General features: G+C 45.5%; 2 protein-coding genes across 2 annotated transcripts in view; one reads left to right on the top strand and one right to left on the bottom strand.

Moving 5' to 3' along the window:
• SMPD4 (sphingomyelin phosphodiesterase 4, neutral membrane (neutral sphingomyelinase-3)) overlaps nt 1–5,355 on the bottom strand; it is a 27,593-nt gene extending 22,238 nt beyond the window's left edge. Inside the window, exons 1-2 of the mRNA XM_006875842.1 lie at nt 5,275–5,355; nt 2,161–2,244 (exon numbers count right to left, since the gene is read on the bottom strand). Coding sequence (XP_006875904.1) covers nt 2,161–2,199 — 39 coding nt within the window. The 5' untranslated portion in view covers nt 2,200–2,244; nt 5,275–5,355. The remainder of the gene's footprint in view (nt 1–2,160; nt 2,245–5,274) is intronic.
• Nucleotides 5,356–12,927: 7,572 nt separating this feature from the next.
• On the top strand, nt 12,928–23,618 carry MZT2B (mitotic spindle organizing protein 2B). The gene is made up of 3 exons (XM_006875813.1): nt 12,928–13,109; nt 13,257–13,405; nt 23,461–23,618. The coding sequence occupies exons 1-3, from the start codon at nt 12,928–12,930 to the stop codon at nt 23,616–23,618; spliced, it is 489 nt and encodes a 162-aa protein (XP_006875875.1).
• Nucleotides 23,619–27,735: the final 4,117 nt, after the last annotated feature.

Here is a 27,735-nt window from a genome sequence, read left to right as displayed (position 1 = left end):
GAGCAGCTGGAGACTTTAGATCCAGAGAGGGAGAGCGACTGTGTGCTGAAGATCTGGGGGGTACGGGTGAAGGATTGCATGGAGGGGACTGTAACCATGGCAATGATATGATATACGATAGAATGAATGTAAAACTAATGTTCTCCCATGTAAACTATCACATAATTCACAATTAAACATTTAAGAAAAAAAAAAGATATTTAATATAGATTTCTTGGAGAAGAGTATTGAAAGTACTAATGGACTGCCAGAAGAACAAACGTGTGTGTTGGAAGAAATACAAATACAGAGTGCTTTTTAGAAGTTAGGATAGTGAAACTTCATCTCTTACACTTTGGACATGTTGTTAGGAGGGACCAGTCCCTGGAGAAAGGCATCATGCTTGGTAAAGTAGAGGGGTAGAGGGTCAGTGAAACAAAGTAAGACCCCCACCAACAAGATGGATCGACACCGTGACAGCATCAGTGGGCTCAAATGTAACGAGTGTTAGGACGGTATGGGACTGGGCAGTGTTTCGTTCTGTTTTGCGTGGAGTCACTATCAATAGCTACTGACTAGACGGCATTTTAACAATAAAGATCGCTATAGACACAGACACACACACAAAAAAAACCAAATCTGAAAGAAAAAGATTGCCAACCAAGAATCATATACCCAACGAAGATGTCCTTCAAATACAAGATGAAATCAGGACATCTCCAGGTAAAAAGAAATTAAAACAATTTGTAATGACAACACCAATTTTACAAAAAAGACAAAAGGGTGTTCTTTGGACTGAGAACCAACAACACACAACAAACATACATACATGACAACACCACCCAGAAATCAATCCAGAAGTAACATTTAAAGTAAAACAAACCTACAAGACTGAAAACAGGGAATCAGAGACACCAATGTACAATGAAGTTAGCGACAAAGCAAAAAATGAAATCGTGTAGTTACAGAACTTGAAAATGCGAGGAAATCAAAGAGGGTTTCAAGATAAAACACACTGTCTCAAACAGGGACAAAAATTAATAAATTACAGCTAACCTCAAAGAAAACTAAAACACCATCACATCAAAATTAAAAAAAAGGAAAATCAAAAAGAGTTAGTAAACATTAACACAACAGAAATAAAAATTAAAAGAAAACCCACAAACAAAATGAACTCAGCACAGAAAATTATGTGGAACCAAGAAACCAGTAGCACCACAAAAAAACACACAGCAAAATGACAGCAATCAGTTCTTACCTATCAATAATAATTATACCAAATATAAATGGATAAAATGTACTAGTCAAGAGACTGAGTAGTAGAATGGATAAGAAAACAGGATCTTTCAATATGCTGTCTACAAGAGACACATCAAAAAGTGGAGACAGCCTAACTGCTCATTAACAGAAGAATGGTTAAACAAACTTCTATACATACACAACAGTATACGTACAAAAGATGCTGAAGAATAACAATGAATCTGCAAAACACCTCACAGCATGAATGAGTCTCATATATGAGTGGAATTTGTCATTCACAAAAGGACAAATACTGAATGAGACCACTGATATAAAAAGTTAAGAAAAGACTTTCTTGATAAAATCATTCTATAATGGTTACACCAAGTGTGCAGATAGGGGTGTTATTCACTGGCTAGACATGGGTAACATGGTTAAAAATATGCAACAAGAGAGAGCCTGGCAGAGGAAAGATGAAGATAATGGGAGACAAAGGGAGGAATGAAAGAGTTAAAGTGAATAGAGATAAATATTGTTAACTGATACATGGAGTTTGTATATACAATTTGTTGAATGTACAGTTAATATCTGTTCTGCAAACATTCACTCGAGTCACAATAAGTTGTTGTTTGTTTTTTTTTTTAAGGCAAAAGAAAAACCAATCTACTCTACAAACATTCATCCAAATGACAAGTTTTAAAAGTAAATCAACTCATATAGTGCAGATGAAAATGCCAGAACTCAAGAGTTTGAGAAGATCCCACACTAACAGGAGACAAATCAAGCTGAAAGATCTCGACTATTAATGAAATCCAGTGTTACTTCTATCACAAGCCCTTCTGGAAATAGGGAAACGGCTTCTGGAGAGTTCTTCAAGATGAACTCTTGAGTTCCTCTGCTATAGAAACACTGAGACTAAGTCACATGGACATGGATACTTACCAGTAGGAAACTGGGCTGTTGGAAGTGGGGAAATGCCATGGCAGGCTCCCGTAGAGTGTCTAATATGGCTGTCTTAGGAAATCACTGTGGAAAGACAAAGATGAGACCTTTCAATACCTGCCACACAACAGAATTATTATGTACTGTCACAATGCTCAAAGGAGTCTTGATGGTACAGTAGGTTAAGGATTAAGCTGCTAACTGGAAGGCTGGTAGTTCAGTGCATCTGGGAGCAGAGCAGAAGTTAGAACACTGGAAGCATGAAAAGGTCTTGATGAGCCTACTATGCTGATAGAGGAGGTCACTTGAGAAGAAATATAGGTAGTTTGGGGGGCAGAGAGCAGTCCCTAGCTGATAGCCAGCAAGGAAATGGAGGCTGTAGTTATACAAGGGCAAGTAACTGAATCCTGCCAGCAATCTGAGCAAGCATAGAAGCATATTCTTCCCTGGAGCTTCCAGATAAAAGCAAAGCCTTGTAAGATCCTAAGGAGAGTAGACAGCTGAGCACCCAACTTCAGTTCTACCTATATAGCTCAAATCCACAGACACTTAGTCACCTCCAATTCACCGTGCCTCTGTTGGCGAGTCAAACTGCTCCCTAAGGTTTCTGAGATGGTAACTCTTTACAAGAGCAGACAGCCTCACCTTTCTCCCTAGGAGCAGCTGGTGGGTTCAAACCGTCAGGCTTGCGGTTACCACACCAGTGCTTAACCCACTGTGCTAGTAGCACACCTTAACACATAACTGTGAAATAATGGGTGCAGTTTTAAGCTGCAAAATCTGTCATGAAGTCATAGAAAAATGGTAGACTCACAACCAAATTTCTGAATTTAGTAGAGATGATACCACAGAAGGGCTAAAGGGTTAAGTCACTTACCCTTACACCAAGCTAGTGAATGGCTGAACCAAGATTCAAATACAAAGACCTCCTCCACACCTCAGAGAGGAAGTAAACACTTTCTGTGTTATTTGAGCTTTATGGAAATGAACAAGAGGAGGGAAAAAGGACAAGTTCTACCATCGGATTCTTTGAATGGGGTCATCAGAAAATCTCACCCACTCAAGACAGAGGGGAAGTCTACCCAAGGGGCCCTTGAAGGGCTAGCAATGGCTTTTGTGATGCAGCTCTACCCATGGTGCTGAGATTTACAGATGGCAGCATCTGTGGAGGCCAGCAGGCTGGGTGCCAGGAGGAAGTGGAGGAGTGCACAACATGAATACCTCCCAAGCATTTTTATTTCTGTTTCTTCAACTAGGTAGCAATGTCAGTTCTAAGTAAGAATTACAAATAAAACACCTCAGTCCTACAAATTTGGTTAAGTTTACAATTCCAAAATGATCACAGAGGAATAAACCCCGGGCCTGCTTGAAAAGGGTGTAGCCTTCACAATGATGAAGTGATAGCAACTCCTTACTCACTCCAAACCCACTGCTGTGGAGCTGGTTCTGACTCACAGTAACCCTGTAGAACATAGAACTGCTCCCTAGGTTTCTCAGGCTGTAAATCTTTTTAAACCAGATTGTCTCCTGACTGGTGACCATGTTGCTCACCGATAAGCGGAAGTGAGGGGAAAACAGCAATGAAGCTGGGAGCTAAGTCCAACCACATTCAATACATTCCTATAAACCCAGGTGGAGACCTGGTTGGCCAGTAGTTTGGCAAGCCCTGGGCGCCCTGGGCCCAGAGTCAGTGACATAGCCACAGAGGTCTAGAGTGGAGAGTGAAGCATCCAGCTGATAAGAAGAGAGGGCATATGCACAAGAATACCCACACTTGCAGATAATACCCACTTGACCTGGCTTCAATGACTGATAATCAGAGCTCAACCAGAAGAAAGAGTAACAAGAGTAATCTGATACAATTTGATGAACTTGACCTACACCTATGGATGCAGTAGCTCAAAAGAGGGACCAAATCTTTACAGCGAGGATCATTCCCACCCCCTCAATACACAGGGTAGACAGGGATGGGCAACTTGAACATTGGCTACGCAAAATGGGGGGGGCTACAAAGGCAAGAAGTGATTGGCTTACAAGCTTTCAAGAGGGAGCCTAGATCCAGAGGGCGTGGAGGAAGGCAGAACCTCCACTGAGTAGTATCCAATCTGTCTGGGAGTAACTGCTGAAAGGTGATGTGGATAGCACTCATGTGGTACTTTCTTTTCTTTGGCTTTATAAAAAAAAATAGTAAAAAATTTCAAAAAACATATTGTCTCACCTTTCTTCCATAGAGCAGAGTGGCTGCTGGGTTTGAACCTTTCAGTTAGCAACCCAATGCTTACCACTTAACCCACGGTACTAGCAGAGTTCCTTAGCCAGTGCCGCTGAGTTGATTCCAACTCACAACAATCCAACAGGGCAGAGTAGAAATGCTCCCTAGGGTGTCTGAAACTGTAATCTTTACTGGAGGAATACTGGTGTGGCGCCATAAAATAAGCACTGGGCTGCTAACCCCGAGGTCTGCGGTTCAAACCCACCAGCTGCTTCTTGGGTCGCTGAGTAGGAGCCAACTAGCCGGTACTTAACAACAATCTCTACAGGAACAGGCAGTCTCGTCTTGGCAGCCTCATCTTTCTTCCGCGGAGCAGCTTATGGGTTCAAACCACCGACCTTTGGATTAACGGCCCAAAGCGTACCAACGAAGCCAAAAAAAGAGGTCTTTCCTGGAGACTGTGTCTCTTATCCTCCATGTTCTCCCAGCACACTACAGTCACGCTTCCCCGGGGGACACCCCTTCCCTGCTGTGCCCCAGGCATTCGCTTTTTCCCGCCCCTCTTTCTGCTGATCCACATCTCGCTGGGGGGCGGGGGGGTGCTTCTGCGGTCACTCCCTGCCCCCCCTACTTTGTTGCTCACAACTGTCCTGCGAAGTGGGCTTCCGAGAGCAGTCGAGCCAGACGGGAAGGGCAGGGTCGGATAGGGCCGAGACCCACAGCACTGGCGAAGCACCTACCCGGACCAGTGTGAGAGCCGTGCGAGTGACAGGTCGCCGCAGTCCGCCCCGGCCGGCACAGACACGCCGGGGCCCGGCCCGAGCCTCAGGGAGCAGAGGGGCGGAGATGCCGGGAAGCCGTCGAGGCGCGGGGACGTCTCGCGGATGGCTCCCACCACTCACCTGTGGCTCCAACAGTGCTGTCCGTTTCTGGGCCAAAAGTCGCCATTCCGAAAGCCAGCGCCAAGGTGTCGTCATCAAACTGCGCGCAATGTTACGCCCCCTTGGCCAGGGCGGGAAACATTAGCCTTCCTTTTCCGGCTCGTGACTCAGAACGCGCGTGCGTAGAAGACCGCCAGTGTTTGTGGATGTGCGCCACGGAAAGGGAGTGCGCAGTAAGTGCATCTGCCTCCCGACGCCGTAACTCTAGCACGGTCTTCAGGGCTAAGAGTGTGCATGCGTGTATTAGGAGCGCCACCTAGTGGTGAACTAGCGCAGAACATATTTAGCCGACATTTGTTGATTAGAACAAGGGTGATACTGAGTGGTTTACTTCTTCACTCTGAAATTGGTCAAACTTGCAATTATGATGTATTGATAATTATTGGCGATTGGAATGCAAATGTAGGAAACAAAGAGGAATGATCAGTAGCTGGAAAATATGACCTTGGTGATAGAAACAATGCTGGAGATCACATGATAAAATTTTGCAAGATAAATGACGTTTTAAACAAGATAAAAGACGACTATACACATGGACCTTACCAGATTTGTTGCTGTTGTTAAGTGTGTCAAGTCCATTCTGATCCATAGCCACCGTGTGTAGGGTTTCTGAGGAGCAGATGGTGAGCTTGAACCGCCAACCTTGCAGTTCAAACAGCTTTGCAGTCTGGTGCGTTAACCCACAGCGCTACACCAGGACTCCAGATCTTACCAGATGGAATACACAAAAGTCAAATTGACTACAGCTGTGGAAAGAGACAGTGGAAAAGCTCCATATCATCAGCCAAAAGGCGACCCTGGACAGATTGTGAAACAGACCATCAATTGCTCATATGCGAGTGCAGGTTGAAGTTGAGGGAAATTAAAACAGGTCCACAAGAGTCAAAATATAACCTTGAACATACCCCAGTGGAATTTAGAGATCATCTCAAGAACAGATTTGATGCATGATATCAAGAACTTCATACAGGAAGAAAGCAAAAAATCATTAAGAAGACAAGAAAGAAGGAAAAAAACCAAATGGATGTCAGAAAAGATTCTGAAACTTGCTCTCCAGCGTAGAGATGCAAATGGAAGAAATGAGGAGACAAAAGTACTGAACAGAACATTTCACAGGGCAGCTTGAGAAGACAAAGTCAAATATTATAATGATATGTGCAAAGAGCCTGAGTCAGAAAACCAAAAGAAGAACATGCTCAGTATTTCTCAAGCTGCAAGAACTGAGGAAAAATTCAAGCCTCAATTTGCAATAGTGAAGGATTCTATGGGCAAAATATTGAATGATGCAGAAAGCATCAAAAGAAGATAGAAGCAATAGACATAGTAACTGTTCCAAAAATAAATAGTAAGGTAAGGGCTAATGGTACTGAAGGAAGAAGTCCAAGGTTCTCTGAAGGCATTGGCAAAGAACAAGACTCCAGGAATTAATGCAATACAAATTTAAATCTTTCCACAAACTGCTGTGGCACTGGGGGCGTTCACTTATTAATGCCAAGAAATTTGGAAGACAGCTATCTGGCTAACTGATTGGAAGAGATCCATGTTGTGCCCATTCCAAAGAGAGGTGACCCCATTCTGGCAAGATGTCGCACTAGGCTGATCTACTACATAGACCCTCTACAACAAAGACACGAAAGACCAAATAAAACAGACAAAGATGAAAATTATTGCCCCTGGAACTTCAGAAGAAAGGTTAGAAGGGTGGATGCAGTGCTTCCTTGTAAGAGAGGCCAAGAAGGGACAGCAAGGAAAGGAGACTGACTGGTGAAAAGCTGGCCAGATATGGCTCCACCATCTTGTGAGTAGCTTTGACAGTGGAGGGAGGTATGACAGAGCAGATTCATGAAGGCAGTGGGAAAGGTGTGATTTCTTCTTTTCCCCCACACTCTCCTGGTGACTAGAGGTATAGCCAGCTTCCACCTTCATCCAACCCATTGGAGACCCTGCTCTCCAGGAGTTTGGAGCCATATGATTGGGAGCCCTGCCATTGTGAGTTGGGGATCTCCTGCATCATTTGGTATGCTGCTTTGGTGCCTGGATTCAGGTAGGCTCATGTCCAGACCTACAAAACCCTCAGAGCTACCAGACCAGCATAATTATCATAAACCCAGCTTTGTAGTATAAACAGACACTGAAACCAGTTCCATCAAGGGCCCCCATAAACTACTTCCAGATTGAGTGCCCTGAACATAGATAATACCAAGGCCAGTAGAACTGCATGTAGGGCCATGAACTCTGCTGTCACTTCCCTTCCACAGCCACCTCATTTCCACAGCCACCTCATTTTCCTTCAATTGCAGGAGCCCCCCAGAGATTTCACCGCTCTGGGTCCAACAATTGCACTGTTTGTTTTTATAAATATGACAACCCAACAATCCTGGAGGAAACAGACAATGTAGCTCATACAAAGAAATGAGAGAATGGCTCTCACAATGACCAAGATGCAGAGCCAGAATAAATTTCTGAAGAAGAGAAGGTAATGGAAGTACCTGAAAAAAGAATTCAAAAGAATGTTAATTAGGTACCTTCAGAGGATCAATAGAAAGGTTGTGGAAAGCAAGGAAAACACAATAAAAACTTCAAGAAGAATTCAGAAAAATGCCATAAGAACAAACAGACAAAATAAATGCAAATTTTGAAACAATACAAAACCTGCAGTTATAAATCCAGAAAATTAAAACTAAGATCTCAGAAATGGACAATACATTGAAAGGGTAGAGGAGTAGGTACAAAGCAATTTAACAAATTAGTATCTTTCAATATTAATATGTTAAAAGAACAATAAAAAAAAAAGAATTTAAAAATCTAAAGAAAGCCTAAGAATTATGTGGGGGTACCATGAAGCGAAGCAACTTATGGGTGATTGGAATTTCAGAATAGGAAGAGACAAGCACAGAGAAAATTGTCAAAGAGTTGTTGGAAGAAAACTTCCCTAACATCATGAAAGACGAGAAGATAAACATACAAGAAACTGAATGAACTCCAAACAGGAGAGATCCCCAAAGAAAATCACCAAGATATACCATAACCAAACTTTCCAAAATAAGGAAAGAATCCTGAGAGCAGTTTGATAAAAATGAAAAGTTACCTACAAAACAGAGCCAGTAAGATTAAGCTCTGATTTCTCAGCAGAAACCATGCAGGCAAGAAGGTTATGGGATGACATATACAAAATTCTGAAAGAAAAAAAAAATTGCCAACCAAGAATCGTATACCCAGCAAAGCTGTCCCTCAAATATGACAGAGAAATTAGGACTGATAAACAAAAATGAAAGGAATTTATAATGACCTGACCAACTTTATAAAAAATGCTAAAGGGTGTTGTTTGGACTGAGAATCAACAAGAGCAGACAACAACCTGAGATTACCATACTTGACAATACCACCCAGAACTCAATCCAGATATAGAAGTATTTAGAGTAAAACAAACCTACAAGACTGAAAATAGGGAAACAGTGATATCAAAGCATAATGTAATAAACTACAAGGCAAAAAGATGAAATAGTGTAGATACTGAACCTCCAAATGGGAAGGAAGTCAGGTAGATTTCAAGATAAAACAGACTGTTTTAAGCAGGGAAATTTTTATTAAATTACAGGTAACCTCAAAGAAAAATATTATATGTGCACATCAAAAAAACCAAAAAACAAAAAAGAGAAAAAATCAGAAAGATATGGTAAACATTAATACAACAGAAATGAAAATGAAAAGAAAACCCACAAATAAAATGAACTCAGCATAGAAAATTCTGTGAAACAAAGAATTCAGCAGCACCACAAAAAATGACAATTATCAATTCATACCTATTGATAATTACACTGAATGTAAATGGATAAAGTTAAGAGACAAAGAGCAGAGTGGATAAGAAAACAGGATCCTTTAATATGCTGTCCACAGAGACTTACCAAAAAGATGGAGACAGCCCATCAACAGAAGAATGGTTAACCAAACTCTGGTCCATATACACACAAAGGAATACTACAAAACAGTAAGGATGAATCTGTGACAAGCCTCACAACATGGTTGAACCTAGAGGGCAATATGCTGAATGAAATTAGTTAATCACAAAAAGACAAATATTACATGAGACCAATGTTGTGAAAAGTTTTTAGAAGATTTTCTTGATAAAAGAAATAATCTATGGTGGTTATGGGGAGTGGGGGAAGGGAAATGTATTCATGGGCTAGAGGGTAGACACATGGTAACACAGGTGACAGAGCAAGCAATATTCAACAAGAGGGAGGTTAGCAAAGGAAAGATGAAGGTAGCGAGAGACACAGGGAGGAATGTAATAGTTAAAGTAAATAGAGGTAGATGCTGTTAACCATTGATACATGAAGGGGATCGCAATCGTGTAATGAAGCAAAGTATATGATTTGTTGAATGTAACACTGATGATCGCTGCTCTGTAAACTGTCACTCAATTCACAATAAAAAGTGAAAAAAAAAAAAAACCAATAACACAGAGGTGACCCAACAGCTTGCAGATATTGGACAATATCATTAATATCACATGTAAGTAAAATTTTGCTGAAGGTAATTCAAAACTTGTTACAACAGTACATTAACAAGGCACTGCTAGAGGTTCAAGCCAGATTCAGACGAGGACACGGAATGAGTGATATCATTGCTGACATCATATGGATCTTGGCTAAAAGCAGAGGATACTAAGAAGATCTCTGTGCTTTATTGACTATGCAAAGGCTTTAAACTGTGTGGATCATGACCAGCTATGGACAACATTTCTGAGAATGAGTATTCCAGAACACTTAATTGTCCTCATGAGGAACTGAGGCAGTCATTCAAACAGAACAAGTTCAAAATCAGGAAAGGTATGCACCAGGGTTGTATTCTTTCACCCTACTTATTCAGTCTGTATGATGAGCAAATAATCTGAGAAGTTTATATGCTGAATGTGGCATCAACATTGGAGGAAGACTCACTGACAACCTGCAATATGCTGATGATACAATTTTGCTTGCTGAAAGTGAAAAGAACTTAAATTACTGGTGAGAGTCCAAGACCACAGCCTTCAGTATGGGCTGCACCTCAATGTAAAGCAAACAAAAATCCTCACCACTGGACTAATAAATAGCATCATGATAAATGGAGAAAAGATTGAAGTTATCAAAGCCTTCATTTTGATTGGATCCACTATCAGCACTCATGTAAGCAGCAGTCAAGCCATCAAACGACTTACTGCACTAGGTAAATCTGTTGCATTACTTTTTAAAGTATTCAAGAGCAAAGAGTTCAGTCTGAGATTTAAAGTGCACCTGACCCCAAACCATGGTATTTTCAATAGCTTCATATGCATGTCAAAGTTGGACAAAGAATAAGGTAGACTGTAGAATTGATGCATTTAAGGTATGGTGTTGGAGAAGAATATTGAAACTACCATGGACTGCCAGAAGAACAAACAAATTTGTCTATGAAGAAATTCAACCAGAATGCTCCTTTCAAGCTCTTGTCTCACATAATTTGGACATATGATCAAGAGGGACCAGTCCCCAGAGAAGGACATTATACTTGGTACAGAGTCAGCAAAAAAGATGAACTGATGCAGTGGCTGAAACAATGGGCTCAAATGTAGCCAAGACTGTAAGGATGGTTTGTTGTTGTTGTTGTTGTTGTTGTTGTTAGATTGAGTCCGTATCGACTCATAGCGAGCGACCCTATGTACAACAGAACGAAACACTGCCCTGTCCTGGGCCAACCTCACAATTATTGCCACGCAAGGATGGTTTAGGACCAGGCAATGTTTCACCCTATTATACAAAGGTCGCTATGAGTCGGAACCGATTCCACAGCACCTAACAACAAGATACGGTCAACATTGTTCTGAGCGCTGATAATTCAGCGAGCACGACCAATGCTGCCTAACAGAGCCCCACAATCCGGGTCTGGAGGGTCCATTTTGGGACCCTCTCCACGAACACCAAACAAAACCCCACTGCCATGTAGTCTTTCTCACTCATAGTGACCCTATATGGGATTACCAAGATTGTAAATTGCCGGGGGTCCTATGTCGGGGTCCCGCCTCAACAAAGGAGTGCCTCGACGAAGCGTGGGGTTTTAACGTGAGTGGGAAATCTGGTAGGCGAAAGAAACATTAAATTCAAAGAAAAAAGACACACACATGTTTGATGCAAGCTCTCAGGCAAGCTAGCACACAGAGCTAGCTGAAACCCAGTCTTTTATTGTCAGAAGAAGGAAATTGACACAAAAGACAATAATGACAAAAATGTAATTATTCATTTAAAACAGGACACGAGATTACTCAAGTGATACAGAACATGATGATTCACAGATTTATCCTTAACGTATTTTTGCATACATCATGATTTACCTAATAACCTAAAATTCTTATTTCTGTAAAAAAGTTTAAGCACGCAATTATAGATTATATATTAACTTCTAGGTCTGTGTAACCTAGGGCAGCAACTTGAGGTTTCTCAAAGGTGTTTAACATTTTTTCAACACTTAATCACAAGTGAGTGAAGGTTTGAAAGGCTTTAGAATTTTTACTAAAGACTAAGTTATACTTTCTAAAGAAACTTAAACTGCTTCTGTGTCTTTTGCAGGCAGAAAATTCATGCTTTTGTTAATGAACAAGATTTCAGATATCTGGCTTCAATTATCAAACTAATAATTCTTTTCTCCTTGCTTCTACAATTTCATGGAAGGTGAAAAACAGGTTTTGACTTTTCTAAGAAGGTGCAGTCTCACTTTTACATTCTTTTAACCCCGTTCAGGTTTCTGTATCTAGATATGACAATGTTCATTGCTATTATATTCCCAATATACCTTCGGGGGGAAGAGGAGCATCTGGATTAAGTTGATTATACCCGGAGGCGGTTTGGGGGGTGCATAAAATTATCACATACAGCAAGATTCCCATGAAAAACATCAAGAGCATAACAGACATACACAGGGGTGTCTTCAGGGGGTAGCTACCAGTTTCAGTGTTATTATTGTACATAGACATTAACAGCTCATGTATCTGTTTAATATTAAACATAACTGAGTAATTGGTTAGAAAACAATTGTTACATATTCTCTGCATTGCTACATCCTGTTTTTTCTGTACTTTTATTTTTCATAGCCTCACGCACAACTCTTGTTACTGGGGCAGTGACATTTACATGAGAGCCATTGATCAAAACGTTGTGCGTATTGTTACTGAAAACAATCACTTTCCCAGAAGCTACAATTACCGGAGTTAAGAGCATAAAGGACAAGTACAGAATGCAGAAAAGTACAATTAAAGAAAATTGCACAGAGGTGGCCAAACAGTGAGCTCGCCAAAGCCATGAATCTGGGACCATGAGGGGGTCAGTTCCTGGGCCCTCAGGGTCCATGGCCGGCAAGTCCAAGGAGGGCCCAAAGACCGGATTTTTGTCCATGTTGTTCTTGGGCCTCAGCTTCTCAGCAGTAAATCTTTACCCGTGGGTTTGAACCGCGCCTGCCTTGCAGTTAGCACCCCTCAGTGTCGGGGGAGCGGTTGGAGGAGCAGAGATGGCTAATTCGGCCGCGGCCTCGGCCAGGTGGGGGCGCTGTGGCGGCGGAGCACGGGAACTGGCGGCCCGGACACACGTCGTCTGTGGTTTGCTAATGGCGGCGCCGGGCGCCGCGTCGGGGTCGGTGTCGGTGTCGGGGCCGGGAGGGCCGGCTGGCCTGGAGGTGGCCCTGCAGAAGCTGGCGCTGCGGCGGAAGAAGGTGTTGAGCGCCGAGGAGATGGAGCTGTACGAGCTGGCGCAGGCGGCGGGCGGCGCCATCGACCCCGACGTGTTCAAGTGAGTGAAGGTAGAGGGGGATATAGACTTCGTGCAAGGCCTGAAGGAGCGTCCTCCCTTACTGGCGGGAGGAGGTCCTGCGGCCGCACCCAGCAGGCCTGGCTCTGGGAGAGGGGACTCAACCGCGTCCGCTTTTGTTCTCGCCAGGATCTTGGTCGACCTGCTGAAGCTGAACGTGGCCCCGCTTGCTGTCTTCCAGATGCTCAAATCCATGTGTGCCGGGCAGAGACTGGCCAGTGAGCCCGCGGACCCCGCGGTCTTGCCTCTGCCCGTGGCCAGTGTGTCTGAGACCCGAGGTCAGAGCTGGGGCCGCTGGCAGCGGGAGAGGGCTGGAAGCACGCGGGGGCAAGACCCAGAGTGGCCAGGCCTTTCTGTCGCTTTTCCCTCTGGAGCTCACTAGGTGATCGCTGCCACCCCAACAAACCAGGGCTTCTCTGTACCCTTTGTAGGTCCAGCCCTTTTCTCACTTCTCCCCTGTACATTACACAAGCACAGGGACAAGATGGCTTTGGTCCCTGCCCATGGGTGGGACAGACAGACGCCTTCCTGTGACCTCTTCCCTCATACCCCAGGGGCCTGGACTGTGGGGTGGGGATCCGTGGTGGCCCCTATATTCCCTAGAACATGGACAATTTTCAGGAGGGGTGAATAGTTGTAGGTGACAGGTTATGGGGAGCCTCAGCACCTGTTCCTAACATCCTCCACATGTGTATCCATTCTGTGCCCTATGACCATTGGAGATGAATTGAACCGCCCAGGCAAATGGCAAGGGCCCAGGGCTGGCTCCCTGCCCAGGTACCTCACACATCTCCTGGGAAGGGGCTGGTGTCTGGGTGGTGGGAGTGCAGGGGCCCTGAATCCTGGGCCCTGCACCCTGTCCTGAGTGTCCCTGGGCACTGACCAGTATGTGTCTACTGTCTTTGTGTCTCTCTCTGACTTCCAGAGGCCTCTCTTCTCTCTGCCAAGAACAGTAGCCCCCCTGCAAGGCCCTCCTTTCCCGCGGCCCCTCCGGCTCTGCTCCATGGCCCAGCTGCCACCCTATCGCCTCTCTCTCCGGTGCCCCCTGGTTCCCTGCACCTCTCTTGCTGCCTGTTCTCTCCTTTCGCAGGTTGCGTTTCTTGGCTTCTCTTTGGGGGTTGGTGCTGCTTGCTCTGTCTCGTTTCTGTGGAAACATCCAGTGGACCTAGCAGGCCAGAACAGCCAGGGCCAGCCATGTCTCACAGTGTAGACTGAAGAGAGCATGACCTTGAGGTTACTAAGACTCATATTTGTAGACCATATCTTTGAGCAAATGTTGGAGTGGGATCTGTACCCCCTGCACCAACAAGTTAACCCTAGTAAACTAAACTGCTTTATAGAGGCCCCTGAGGCAGCAGGTGCTGTGGGGGAGCGTCTCAGAAGACTTAGGGAAATCTTGCAAAGATGAAGTGAAGATGCCAGGCCCTCCCCTAAGTCTCCATGGAACTGGGGTGTGAATGACTGAATGGTATGTGATTTTGAGTCCCACTACCTGTCTGGTGTCTAGATGAGGCTACCACCCAGGCTTGTAGTGTGGTGAGAATGGGGGCCTTGAGCCAAGTGAGGGGAAAAGGCCCGAGTTCCCCTGGGGTTCTGGAGTGGTGCCTTCATCATGCCCCTACACACATCCATGATGCTACAGGTGCCACTTGATACTCAGGTCGCAACTGTCTCCCCACAACTTCCCTTTTACAGCAGCTGTTCACCTGGCCTTCCCTCCCCTCTGTGACCCAGGGAGGGATAGAGAGGGCTGATGATGGGGACAGAAGAGGGATTGCAAGGCAGCAGTGGAGAGCAGAACATTGCTTTGGGTCAGAGTATCCCAGTTTCTGGTAGGGAGGGAATACTCACTTCCCATAACCCTGGGCACTGGATATGGCTTTGGAAAACTAGGGCACAGCAGGGAGGCAGTGTGGCTCTGTTGGAGCATGAGGGTGACCCTGGGGGAGAGATGATCAACAGGGCTACTGGGCAGGGCTCTCAATTAGCACTGGAATGTTAGATATCACACTGCAGCCCTGCAGAGACTCTTCCTGCCAAGTGTGGGGTCTCAGGTAGGGGCTGCAGTGCCTCCCAGCTTTGGAGGGAGCCAGGCCTGATGTGGGGTGGTGGGAGGAGGGTGGAAGAATAAGGGACACATCAGGGGTTGAGTCGGCAAGGCTTGGGACCATTGGGATTGGGGGTGTGAGCAGAGGAGGGACCCGGGAGGCCACCACCAGGTCTAGGGAAGCAGGGTGAGCTAAAGAAGATGGGGAGACATTGATTTTATTTGAGATGGGGAAGGATGCCCATCAGGAATGTGTCACAAGGACATTCCTAGTGATCAGGGGGAGGAGGAGAGTGGTGGCTGCAGGCTGGGGCTATGCACAGTGTAAGTGAGCAGACAGGTGTGAAAATAGTTTGGTGTGGGTATCTGACCTCTCCTGATTTCAGCAGGGGAAAGGAAAGTGAAGATCAACAGCCCAAGGCTAGTTGCTATGAGGTAGAGGTCAAACATACCTCCACTCTCCCTGGCCCTTGACCTCTTGAGTATGTTGAGTCAACCTGGCCTCTGCCTTGCTGAGAGAAATGTTACAAAGCTCTTACTGCTGTTGTGTGCCCTGGACTCCTAGCAACCCTAGATAGGATTTCTGCGGCTGTAAAATTTTACGGGAGCAGAAAGCCTTGTTTTCCCACTGAACGACTGGTGATCAGCAGCCCAATGCATATCCCACTATGCACTAGAACTCTTAAATGCCACTAATAAGTGCCTGGAGGTGCTTAGCCCTCTCACTTCATGCATCTGCATACCTGCCCACCGTAAGCGCCTTGCTCCCTGGGTCCTGGAGCATCTTGTGTGTCGTGTCATGCTGGTCTCCTGGTTCTGCTGATGATATTTCTCTGCCACCATTCGCATTGCCTTGTGTCATCTGGTGTTACAATTCTCCCTGTCTCTCGAATCTAGGAGGTTCTCTCTCCCTCTTCTAGGTCAGCACAGGGATCCTGGGTGTAGACAGTGTGCTCTACTTCTTTTTGTCCTTCTTAGTGGTAGTCCCCCTTCTCCACCTTTAGGATAACTCGTTTTAAGTCCTGTGGGATGACAAAATCCCCTAGTTAGGGTTCCATATACCTTATCTGCATGATCCCACCTTATAATGGTGTCTTGCACCTTACTTATACTATTAGCAAACTGTCCAATCCCCTTGGTAGGCCACAAGCACCTCATTTATATAGTCACATCCCACCTTTTGGTGGGAGTTACAGAAACATGTAAAAGCAATCCATAGCATCAACCAGAGAGGAGCACTATGTAACAGTGGGGTCTCTGGGGATGAGGTCAGGAATGACATTGGGGGCCGGGTTCTCAAAGTTGTACCAGGTCCTGAGGGTTTAGCCTGGGAGCTGACTGATAGGAGGTGCCATGGGTGTCTTAGTCTCCTAGTGTTATAATAGAAACACCACAGTGGGTGAACCTTAAAGAACAAACATGTACTTTTCAGTTCAGGAAGCTAAAAGTCCGAATTCAGGGCACCAGCTCTAGCGTACATCTGTGTGTGTGTGTGTGTGTGTGTGTGTGTGTCAGATCTTGGGTAAGGCCCTTGTCTCAGCTTCTCTCGCCTCGGCATTCCTTGGTTCATTGGTGATCTCCATATGGCATTTGTCTTCCCCCATTTAAACTTGCTTCTTTGTATTTCTTGGTGTGGTGGTGGTGCTGTCTGGTTTGTTCCAACTCATGCAACTCTGTGTAAAACAGAACAAAACACTGCCCCATCCTGTGCCATCCTCACAATCATTGCTGTGCTTGAGCCCATCATTGCAGCCACTGTGTCATTGAAAGTCTTCCTCTTTTTCACCGACCCTTTACTTTACCAAGCATGATGTCCTTCTCCAGGGCCTGATCCCACCTGATAGCATGTCCAAAGTATGTGAGACAAAGTCTTGCCATCCTGGCTTCTAAGGAGTGTTCTGGGTGTCTTTTTCCCAATACAGATTTGCTTTTTGATCTAGCAGTCTGTGACCTCTGCTGCCTCTTATCACTCTGGAGCAATGGGATTAGAACCTGCCCTACACTGAGTTGGCCTCATTAGCATAACAAAGAAGATCTATTACCTTGGGGGTTTACATCCACAGATACAGAGGTTGGGATTCAATTCAGTCCACACCAAGCAATATGCTGACAATAGGTGCAGCCATCCTAGAAGCATCCATACCTCATGTCACAGAACCTGTCCCCCAGACCTGCCAGCTGTCCTATCATGCTGGAATCTGGGATGGAGGAAAATGGAGGGTTGTCATATTGACATTGGTGGCCTGGTGTGGTTGTGGGGGCCACTGGGATTGATGGGCCTTGGGGTTCCTACAAAATCAGGTATGTGGATTCCGTTGGGGTGACGGCTGGAAGCTCTTTCAGGGAACCAAGAATCAGGTGGGTGCTGTAAGCTCCAGCAGGTACCACGGGGTCGTTTAGACCCTGGTTATCCTGGTGGTCTATGGTAGAAAAGACCCTGGTTAACTCCCTGGTTATCCTGGTGGTCTATGGTAGAAAAGACCCTGGTTAACTCCCTGGTTATCTTGGTGGTCTATGGTAGAAAAGGGAAACTACAAACCCCCTAAGCACAGAAAAGCAATGGGAGGCTGGCATGATTGTGCCCATCGTTGCTGTCACTGTTTGAGTTCCTTCTAAGGAACCATGGTGGTACCCTGGGTGTAGCATTTGTGCTAACTGCAAGGTTGATGGTTCAAACCCACTAGCCATTCGAAGGGAGACATATGAGGCTGTCTACTCCCATAAAGACTGACAATCTCAGAAACCCTTATAGGTCTCTATGAGTGGGAATCGACTCAATGGCAGTAGGTCTTAGTGAATTTCCAGCCTAGGGAGCGCATCTCCCAGTATTCTGTTGGACAATGTTCTGTTGGGATCCGTAGGGTTTTTTGTAGTTTTTGGAAGTATGTTTCTTTCTTCTAGTCCGACTTAGACTGGAAGCTGTGAAAACCTGTTCACCATGGGTAACCCTGCTGGTATTTGCAATACAAGTAACCTAGCTTCCAACATCACAGCAACACACATCACCACAGTAAGGCATAATGACAGACAAGGGGGTGTTGTTACACGTTTGTTGAGTCAACTGTATGAGAGCACTTGATTCTGAAGTCCAGAGAAATGAGGCAGATAAAATCAAAGGAAAGGAAGTCGGGAATCAGCTGCCTTGTCCCAGGCATGGGAGCATTGTAACCCTCACCATACTGAGAAGCCCTGGTAGTACAGTGGATTAAGCATTGGGCTGCTAACAAAAAGGTTGGCAGTTCAAACCTTGGGGCAGTCTGCTTCTGTACAGATTTACAGCCTTGGAAACCCTAGAGAGCAGTTCTACTCTATTCTGTAGGGCCACTTCTGAGTTGAAATAAACTACATACAGCAGTGGGGTTTTTTTTTAAATCTCACTGTGCAGCAGGATTCCTCCCTCCCCCAAGAAATTTTCATAAATGTAGGGCCATCTTCTCTCCCTACTCAAATCCCGAGAAGAATCTAGTTAAGAAAATTAGAGCCCACAGAACATGAGCCTGAAGGAAGAGTCACCAGGGTCTGCATGTCACAAACAGGCCTCCTCTTGCTCAAAAAGGTGACGGTGAAACAGGCATGACTCACTGGCCCCCAAGACACCTCATTGCATCTTTTCTCCAAGACTTCACAATTCACTGCATTGCAGTCTGTTTTTGTTCTTTTTAAGGTTTTTATTGTGAATTGAGTGATAGTTTACATGTTTTACACTCTTCCTATCATATTTGTTTCATTGCAATGATTACAGTCGTATTCGTTTCATTGTAATGATTACAATCCCCTGCATGCTTCATCATTCAACAGTATTTACTTCTATTCCCTCTGGGTTTTTTTTGGATGTGTACCCAAACACTCAGGACTATATAATCATTAAAACAGCCAAAGGGCACATGCTGCAAGCCTCTTCCTCCATGAGTCTAGAATCCTCAGCTGCTCCGTCTCTCCATGTCATCATCTCTGGCATCACCGCTTCTCTGGGTAGGGTCCCACACTCCACTCCCACTCTTCTCCCTTGATGGTCCCAGGGTCCTCCGCTCTAGGACTGTAAGATCAACCACTCCCCCCTTTTTGCTATAATCTGTCTACCTTTACAGTTGTGACAATTGTAATTAGTCATGATAACAATTACTCACAGTTGAATCATGAGAGTGTTGTCCCCATCTCCTTTCACCAGACCTGTCTAGACAAGATGAAAACCACTCAGTTGGGATTCTACCTTCCCCCGCACACTCTAAATTTAAACTCCCTCTTGAAAACTTGTAAGCCAGTCACTTTGTGCCTTGACAGCCCCCCATTTTAGGTAGCCAATGTCTAAGTTGCCAATCTTTATCAGCCCTGTGTACAGAGGAAATGGGAATGATCCTTGCTGTAAAGATTCTTTCCCTCTTGGTTGGTATTTTAAGCTACTACATCTGGTAGCGTAGTGGTTACGAATCGGGCTGCGAACCTTAAGGTCAGCGGTTCGAAACTACCAGCCGCTCCGCGGGAGAAAGATGAGGCTTTCTACTCCCGTAAGGATTTACACCCTCGGAAACCCTGTACAGGGTCGCTATGGGTCGGTACCGACTCAACGGCACTTAACAACAACAACATCCATAAGTGTAGGTCAAGTCCATCAGATTGTAACAATTTATACTTGTTTTTTTCCCCCCTCTTTTCCTTACTCTAGTTGGGTTCTCTGGTAGCATAGTGGGGGGCTACTAATCTCACGGTCAAGAAACTACCAGCTGTTCCACAGGAGAAAAATGAGGCTTTCTGCTCCTGTAAAGATTTACAGCCTCATAAACCCTGTACAGGGTCTCTATGAATCGAAACTGACTCCACGGCACATAACAACAACAACAAGAAGTTGGGTTCTAAACATCCAGCCATTGAAGCTAGGTCCAATGTGAACTATCTGCAAGTTTGGGCACCCTTGTTCATATCCCCTCACTTCATATCAGCTGGACGCTTATCTCTCAGCTCTAGCCCTCTGTGGCCATGTCCTTGTCCATGGGCTCAGGAGTCCCCAGGTCTAATTGTACTTCGGGCCAACCAACTCTCACCATACTCCAGGTGGATGGGAGTCTATATAAGTTGGTCAGACTCAGCCTACCCTCTTCATTGTTGCTTTTCCCCCACTTCCACTCACCGGTAGACCAACATGGTCACCAGCAAGCTTACATGCCTGCTCATGTGTTTCCTTTGAGTTTCAGTCTTGGGAGGGAGTTTGTCCTGAAGGGGCTTACTTGATTGCTTGCCTTGATGGCTCACTGGTGAACAACTTGCTTGTTCTTGTAGTAGCCAATCAGACTGGCAGGCTGTTTTTATTGTGTTCAATTTTTTTTTTTTTTTGCCAATCCAATAGTTTTTCATATGTACAATTCAGTGACGCTAATTCCATGAACCTTGTTGAACACCCATCACCTTGTCCATTACAAAGTGTTGCATTAATCATAAAAAGATACAGCTTCCTAAACATCTGCCTGCTCCCTATCCTGATAACCACTTTGGTCCTACATGTGCCCATCCTACATATTTCACTTGAGGGGGAATTATATATTGTCCTTTTGTATTGACATAATCCATGCAGCATTGTGTTTTCAAGGATCATCCATGTTGTCGTGTGTATCAGGACTTCATTTCTCATTCTGGCTGAGTAGTATCTCATTGCATGTTTATGCCACATTTTGTTTATCCATTAACTTGTTGGTGGACAGTTGGGTGGTTTCCACAATTTGACTCCTGTATCCATGGCAGGCTGTTGGATTACACTTGATATCTAGGCCTATGAAACAGCAAGGTGAGGCTGGCAGTCAGCCCAGGGGACATGGCCTGTTAGAGCCGACAGGACCTAAGCAGAGAGCCTGGAGAAGGGCAGCCCAGGGAGACACTGCCCATGTGAGCAGCCTTTTACCTCTCTAGGGTCCTCCCAGCATGCTTTATCCAACTCTGGGTCCTGGCAGTTTCTTCAATGCTGTCTAAACCCTGAGCCCAGGGAAGGCCCCTTCTTTATAGTAACACTCCAACCCCAGTGTGGTTACAGTCTTTCTGACTGTCTTCATCCACAGCCCAAAGAGCAGGGACCAAAGAGGAAAGCCAAGTTGGCAAACCACGGGTCAGTAAGTTCTGAGCACGGCAGTCTTATGTATCTGTCTTCATCCAACAGTCTCCAGTTATCTGAGTGTGGCGGTCTCATGGTCAGAATGAGTCACAGGCATTCAAGCCTCAGCAGGGATCCAGGCCTGACCATTGTGTATTTATAGAACATCCTGAGGCCCAAATGTGTCCTGTACCTTACAGCAGAAGAGATGTATCTCCTGACTTTTCTAGAGAACAAGAACAATTTGGAGCCAAACCAAAGGCATCCAGATGTGATATACTCAAATTCTGGCCACTACTGGGCTGCCTCTTGACCCTGCCCATCCTGGTCACAAACTGAGCCCTCAGTGAAATCAGTAGAGCTGAGGTAGCTGACCATGAAACACAGTCTTAAGCAAGCTTTAAAAAAAAAAAATGGCGTGGCCACGGAGGACTCGAAGAGGAGAGTGGAGCTACTGGCTGACGGGAAGAGAGGACATATGCACAGGAGCGCCCACACTTGCAGATGATACCCACGTGACCTGGACCGGATGACTGGATGATTGGAGCTCAACCAGGAGAGGAAAGAAGAGGGGAAAAAGAAAGAAAGGAAAAAAAAAAGAGTGAGCTGATACAGTCTGATGAACTTGACTTATACCTATGGAGCAGCGACTCAAAAGAGGGAACAAATCCTCACAGCAAGAAACATTCACACACATCCCCACACACAGAGTGGATGGAGAAGGGCAGCTTGGACATTGGATACTCTAATTGGGTGGGGGGGACTACAAAGGCAAGAAGTGACTGGCTTACAAGCTTTCAAGAGGGAACCTGGTGCTAGGGAGCATGGCGGAAGGCAGAAGCTCCAGTAGGTACTATTCAATCTGTCTGGGCGGAGCGGATGAAAGGAGATGCAGATGGGTAACTCGTGATACTGTAGTGAATAATGCTTATCAGGACGGATTATGAGGATTGGAAATGCAAAGGTAGAAGTTTTGTAACAAGGAAGGGAGTGATTAATTCTCCAGGATAGGAGCGGAGACCTCTGGGAACATCAACAGAGAAGAGCTGAGGGCGGGACCCTGCCCAGAGAAACAGATGCCTGAGATGGAGACAGTGATGATGACATGGAGTGATGAAACGAGTGGGGACTTTGGACCCAGAGAGGGAAAGGGACTGTGGGCCGAAAACTGGGGGGAGGAGGGGGAAGTGTAGGGGGCAGGTTTCTGGAATATACCCTTTGGGTGGTTGATGATCCATGGAGGGAATTGGAACCATGGCAGTGAAATGATATATGATGGAATGAATGTAAAACTGAAGTTCCCCCATGTAAATGATATATGATGGAATGAATGTAAAACTGAAGTTCCCCCATGTAAATGATATATGATGGAATGAATGTAAAACTGAAGTTCCCCCATGTAAACAATAAAACATTAAAAAAAAACAAAAAACCCACTGCTGTCTAGTCCATTTCAACTCGTAGCAACCATATAGGACAGAGTACAGCTGCTCCTTAAGGTTTCCAAAACTCTATATCTTTACAGAAGCATACAGCCTCATCTTTCTTCCTTAGAGTGGCTCATGCGTTTGAACTGTCTGCCTTGTGGTTAAGCAGCCCAATGCTTAACCCACTATACCACAAAGACTCTTTAACAGAGCTTGGAATACAAAAATACCTTCGTATTTGCACTTTGGAATTCATTTTAGAAGCACCGATGGCTGCTAAACAACAATTACTAAAAGAATGGAACTCTGAGTAAAGAGAAGAGACTAATAGTCTCATCCTTATACAACAGAAAAGATCAGTGAAAGTAGAGAGGGGGAAAAGTTCAAGAGGGCTTCCAAAAGTTTGTGGGGGGAAAAAAGAAAAGATACTGCAATTTTCCACAAACATTTTGAATCCTTCATATATGTAAATGAGCTTCCAAACCTGAATCCAGACATCTGACAGATGATTAGTTTACAGATGCTCGGTTAACAGCCCAGATGTGTGGCTCTGGTGTGAAGGTGTAGGAGATGTTAGCACTTGAGTATGTAATGGCCAGGTACACTTCCACTCCCCAAGCTGCTCTCCCTACCACTCCTCGCAATGTCTAGTTCCTCCCAGGGCCACCCCATCAACGTGCTGGAAGCTGCTGTAGATACAGATAATGGAGGAGTGTGGCAGGGTGGCATGCTACACCTGTGGAGTGGCCTCGGTGCCTAACGACTTTGTTTGTGTCCACTCAGGGAGAAACAAAGGCAACACCTCACTCAATGGAGCCCCGACCCTGGCAGAACGAAGTAGCCGAGAAGCAGCTGGCCAGAGGATGCCCAGACAGCCCAGTGCTACGAGGCTGCCTAAGGCGGGAGGATCTGGGAAGAGCCCCACTCGGGGCAACACCTGAAACAGGTGCCTCCCACACCACACACAACTCTTCCGCTGCCATTCTCAGAGCAGAGGTCCCCAGTGGTTCTCTTCAGTTGCTAATAAACCTTTTTGGAAAACAGAGACTCTGATTCAAGTTGTTTTCGGTTACCTTTTGAATAATGATCCATAAGCCAAACCAAACCTGATACACTGCCATCAAGTTGATCCTGACTCATAATAGTGACCTTGTCTGACAGAGTAGTAGAACTCCCTAGGGTTTCTGAGACTGTCAGTCAGTCTTTACCAGAGCAGCTTCATCTTCCCAGGAGCAGCTGTGGATCCAAACCGTTGATCTTGCAGTTAGCAGCCCAACACTTAGCCCACTGGGCACCAAGGTTTAGAGTTAGCAGCTCTGCATCTGGTGTCAGACACCAGGGACTTCCTCTTTCTGGACCTCACTTTCAGGGCTGACAGGAGTCACAGTGAGTCACAGTCAACTCAGTGGCACGTAACAACTAGGTCTACGGGGAACAGTGGTGATGAATGGTAGAGGAGTCTCCCCTCCTACACGGGAGAGCTGAGTGCAATTCCCAGCAGTGCTCCTCATGTGCAGCTGCCACCTGTCTACCTAGAGACTTGTGTGTTGCTGGGATGCGGAACAGTTTTCAGGGGAGCGTCGGACTAAGACAGACTAGGAAGAAAGGCCTGGTGATTTCCTGAAAACCAACCAACACTAGAGAGCACAACAGTCTGATCCCCAACTAAGACCACACAGTGTTTCGTTCTGTTGAGCATTGGGTCACTGTGAATTGAGCCGATTTAGCAGCAGCTAGTAAGATTGGGGCTTTGTTAAGTGTTTTCAAGTCCGTTCCGATCTATATAGCAATCCTGTGTAGAGTTTCTGAGGAGTGGTTGGTGAGTTTGAACTGCCAACCTTGTGGTTCAAATCAACCTTGCGGTGTAGATTAGGTCTTTGTTGTTGTTGTTGAGTACCGTGGAGTCGGTTCCGACTCATAGTGACCCTGCACAGGGTTTCCGAGGCTGTAAATCTTTATGGGTGCAGAACGCCTCATCTTTCTCCTACGGAACTGCTGGTAGTTTCGAACTGCTGACCTTGCAGTTGGCAGCCCAACTCGTAACCACTACACTACCAGAGGCCAGCCAAAGAACCCCAAACCACTCTCACGCCATCAAGTCTATGCCAATTCATATCAAAACTATGTTGTTAAGTGCTGTTGAGTTGGTTATGACTCATAGCAACCCTTCTATAGGATGTCTGAGGATCAACCCTATAGGACAGAGTAAAACTGGGTTTTCTGAGACTGTAAATCTTCAGACTAAATCTTTATGGGGCACACAGCCTTATCTTTTTCCCATGAAGTGGCTGGTGGATTTGAACCAATGACTTTGTAGTTAGCAGTCCAACGTTTAATCCACTATACCATAGACATCGGAGTCCTGGTGTGGCGCTGTGGGTTAATGCGCCAAACTGCAAAGCTGTTTGAACTGCAAGGTCGGAGGTTCAAGCTCACCAGCTGCTCCTCGGAAACCCTATACAGGGTCGCTATGGGTTAGAACCGACTCGATGGCACTTCACAACAACAACAACCATAGACATCAACATATGCTCCCTACCAAGATCATTTTCCGGGTGCCAAGGTTTAATGTGTCATGGTAATGTGCAGGCTCAGGCCAGAGGGTGTAAGGCAGTATTTTGTTCTGTGTGCATAAGGTCACCAAATGGGAGCAGACTTCAGGGCCCTTGACAGCGGCAGCATAGATGCCAACCAAGATCCCTGTGTGTGGCCCTTGGATCCCATCCACACTTCAGGATGCAGACAGACAGATGGGTGAATTCAGGAACTTTAATCATAAGTAACTGGGAGTCCTGGTGTTGCACCATAGGAGAAGCACTGGACTGTAAGATTAGTTTGAACTACAAGGGCAGTGGTTCGAATCCACCAGTGACTCCTCAGAAACCCTACCTAGGGTCGCTATGAGTCAGAACGGACTTGACAGCACTTAACAAGGTATAATGAGGAGGGAGCATGGTGGCTCTGTAGGATAAGCACTAGACTGCAAACCACAAGGTTGGCAGTTTAAGCCTACCAGCTGCTCTGCTCCTGCAACAAATTACAATCTTAGAAACCCTATATAGGGTTGCTATGAATTAGAACCTACTCGACAGCACTTAACAACAACAAGGTGTAATGGTGGCATTCATTGAAATATGTTGGGGAGAGCACTGCTCCATTATGAGCTAATAATTAGGTCATAGTTCTTCATGCTAGTCCACCAGCTCAGCCTTTCCAGGTCCTCCAGGTGTCAACACTCCATCTCAACTTTGTTTATACTTTAGTCAGCAAGTCTTACCAACACAGACGGCCAAAAAATGACAAACTCCATGAAAATGTAACTTGGTTTTCTTAGAACTTAGTGAAACTGTGCTTTTACACCTTAGATTTGAAATAGTGAGCATTTCCCCCGCTTCTGAGAAATGTGTCATGGTGATGTGCGGGCTCAGGCCAGAGGGCACAGAGCAGCATTTTACTGTTGTGCATAGGGTCACCAAATGGGATCAGATTTCACGGCCCCTGACAGCAGCAGCATAGATGCCAGCCAAGATCCTTGTGTGTGGCCCACTGCCCTTGGGTCCCATCCATACTTTAAGGTGCAGACAGACAGATGGGTGAATTCAGGAAATTTAATCTTAAATAACTGGAAACCAGCCATACTGGGTGTGGGGGTGGCCCGTGAGAGTAGGATGAAGCCTGCAGCGGCTTTCCATCTAGTACTCTTCCCTTTCCTCGGCCTCTGCTTCCATGGAGTTCACGCCCACCTCTTCATAATCCTCCAGCATTGCCAGTTCTTCCCCGGTCTCCAAGAACGCTCTCCTCCATGCCTACTCCCACATACCAGTGCACAAAGGCACACTTGGCATACACGAGGTCAAACTTGTGGTCCAGGCACACCTTGGCAGAAGCTGTGGTATTGCTCAGTATACACACAGTGGGCTACATCTTAGCCAGGTCTCCCCAGGAACGATGGTGGGGGCTGGTAGTTAAAGCCCACCTTTTGGACAAGAGGGAAAGAGTAGACCATGAAGCTTACATCCACGCCAGAAATAGTCACTTCATTTACTCATACTGAAGGCAGGTGTCAGGCCCCTAGTCACAGTGGAGAAGCCACAGTTCAAGACATAAATGCATTCCTGGTGCCAGACAGCGGGATGGATGGTTTCCTCAGATAAGAAGTCAGTGAGGAAACAGAAGCCTACAGCAGTCACTTGACTCAGGGCCCAGCTGCTTGTGGCCTGAGGGCCCTATATCCCCAGAAACAGTGACACGGAGATATGACCAGGTGCCGGCACTCTAACATCCTACTGAAAGGGACTATATACTCTTTTCATGATTTTTCTGTGTGTGGATTTCTACATAATGGTGATTTATTTCTGCAGCTGAGATGTTTTCCACTTAGTGTCAGCATAGACCCCACAGCCATTCCCACTAAACATACAGAGAGGACAGAGGGGAGGTCTTCTGTGTGAGGAATCAGTGGGTGGCATGCTGAGGCTAGAAGAGGAAATCACCAAAACCAAATCATTGCCTCTCAGTCCATTCCAACTCACAGCAACCCTGTAGGACAGAGTTACTGCTCCCTAGGGTTCCTGACGCTGTCCATCTTTACAGGAGCAGACAGTCTTATCTTTCTCCCCAGGAGCAGCTGGTGGGTTCAAATTACCAAATTTTCAGTTAGTAGACCAATGTTTAACTCACCACACAACCAGGGTCCTTTGGAAGTAGAAGAAAGGCCAGAAAGTATCAGAGATTTACAGAGCTGGCAGGCAGTGACACAGATGGCACTAAAGACGACCACACATTCTGTGAAGAAAAGACATTACGTGGGGCTCTGCAGGCCATATGGTTACTGTTGGCAGCTACTCAGCTGAGATTGTGTAACACAAAAAGCAGACAAAGAGAACAAACAAGATGGAAGAGAGGGTTGAAGTGCAGTGAGGAGCTCCATCAGCAACAACACAAATACTGGACCAAATAGGCTCAGGGGATGGTCCCAGAACTCTGACCCACATATAAAAGAATATTTAGAAAGTTGGAAGGCTTACAGCCAGTGGAATTTGTAACAGAAGCAAGAAA

This window comes from Chrysochloris asiatica, unplaced genomic scaffold, assembly GCF_000296735.1.
Source record: "Chrysochloris asiatica unplaced genomic scaffold, ChrAsi1.0 scaffold00340, whole genome shotgun sequence".
NCBI lineage: Eukaryota > Metazoa > Chordata > Mammalia > Afrosoricida > Chrysochloridae > Chrysochloris > Chrysochloris asiatica.
This window is presented reverse-complemented; position numbering and strand designations above follow the sequence as displayed.

Excerpts from the sequence above, each read along its gene's own strand:
- MZT2B (XM_006875813.1), top strand. The coding sequence starts at position 12,928 with ATGGCGGCGCCGGGCGCCGCGTCGGGGTCGGTGTCGGTGTCGGGGCCG. Across the intron at positions 13,110-13,256 it reads ATCGACCCCGACGTGTTCAA|GATCTTGGTCGACCTGCTGA; the intron begins GTGAGTGAAGGT and ends TGTTCTCGCCAG. Across the intron at positions 13,406-23,460 it reads CAGTGTGTCTGAGACCCGAG|GGAGAAACAAAGGCAACACC; the intron begins GTCAGAGCTGGG and ends GTGTCCACTCAG.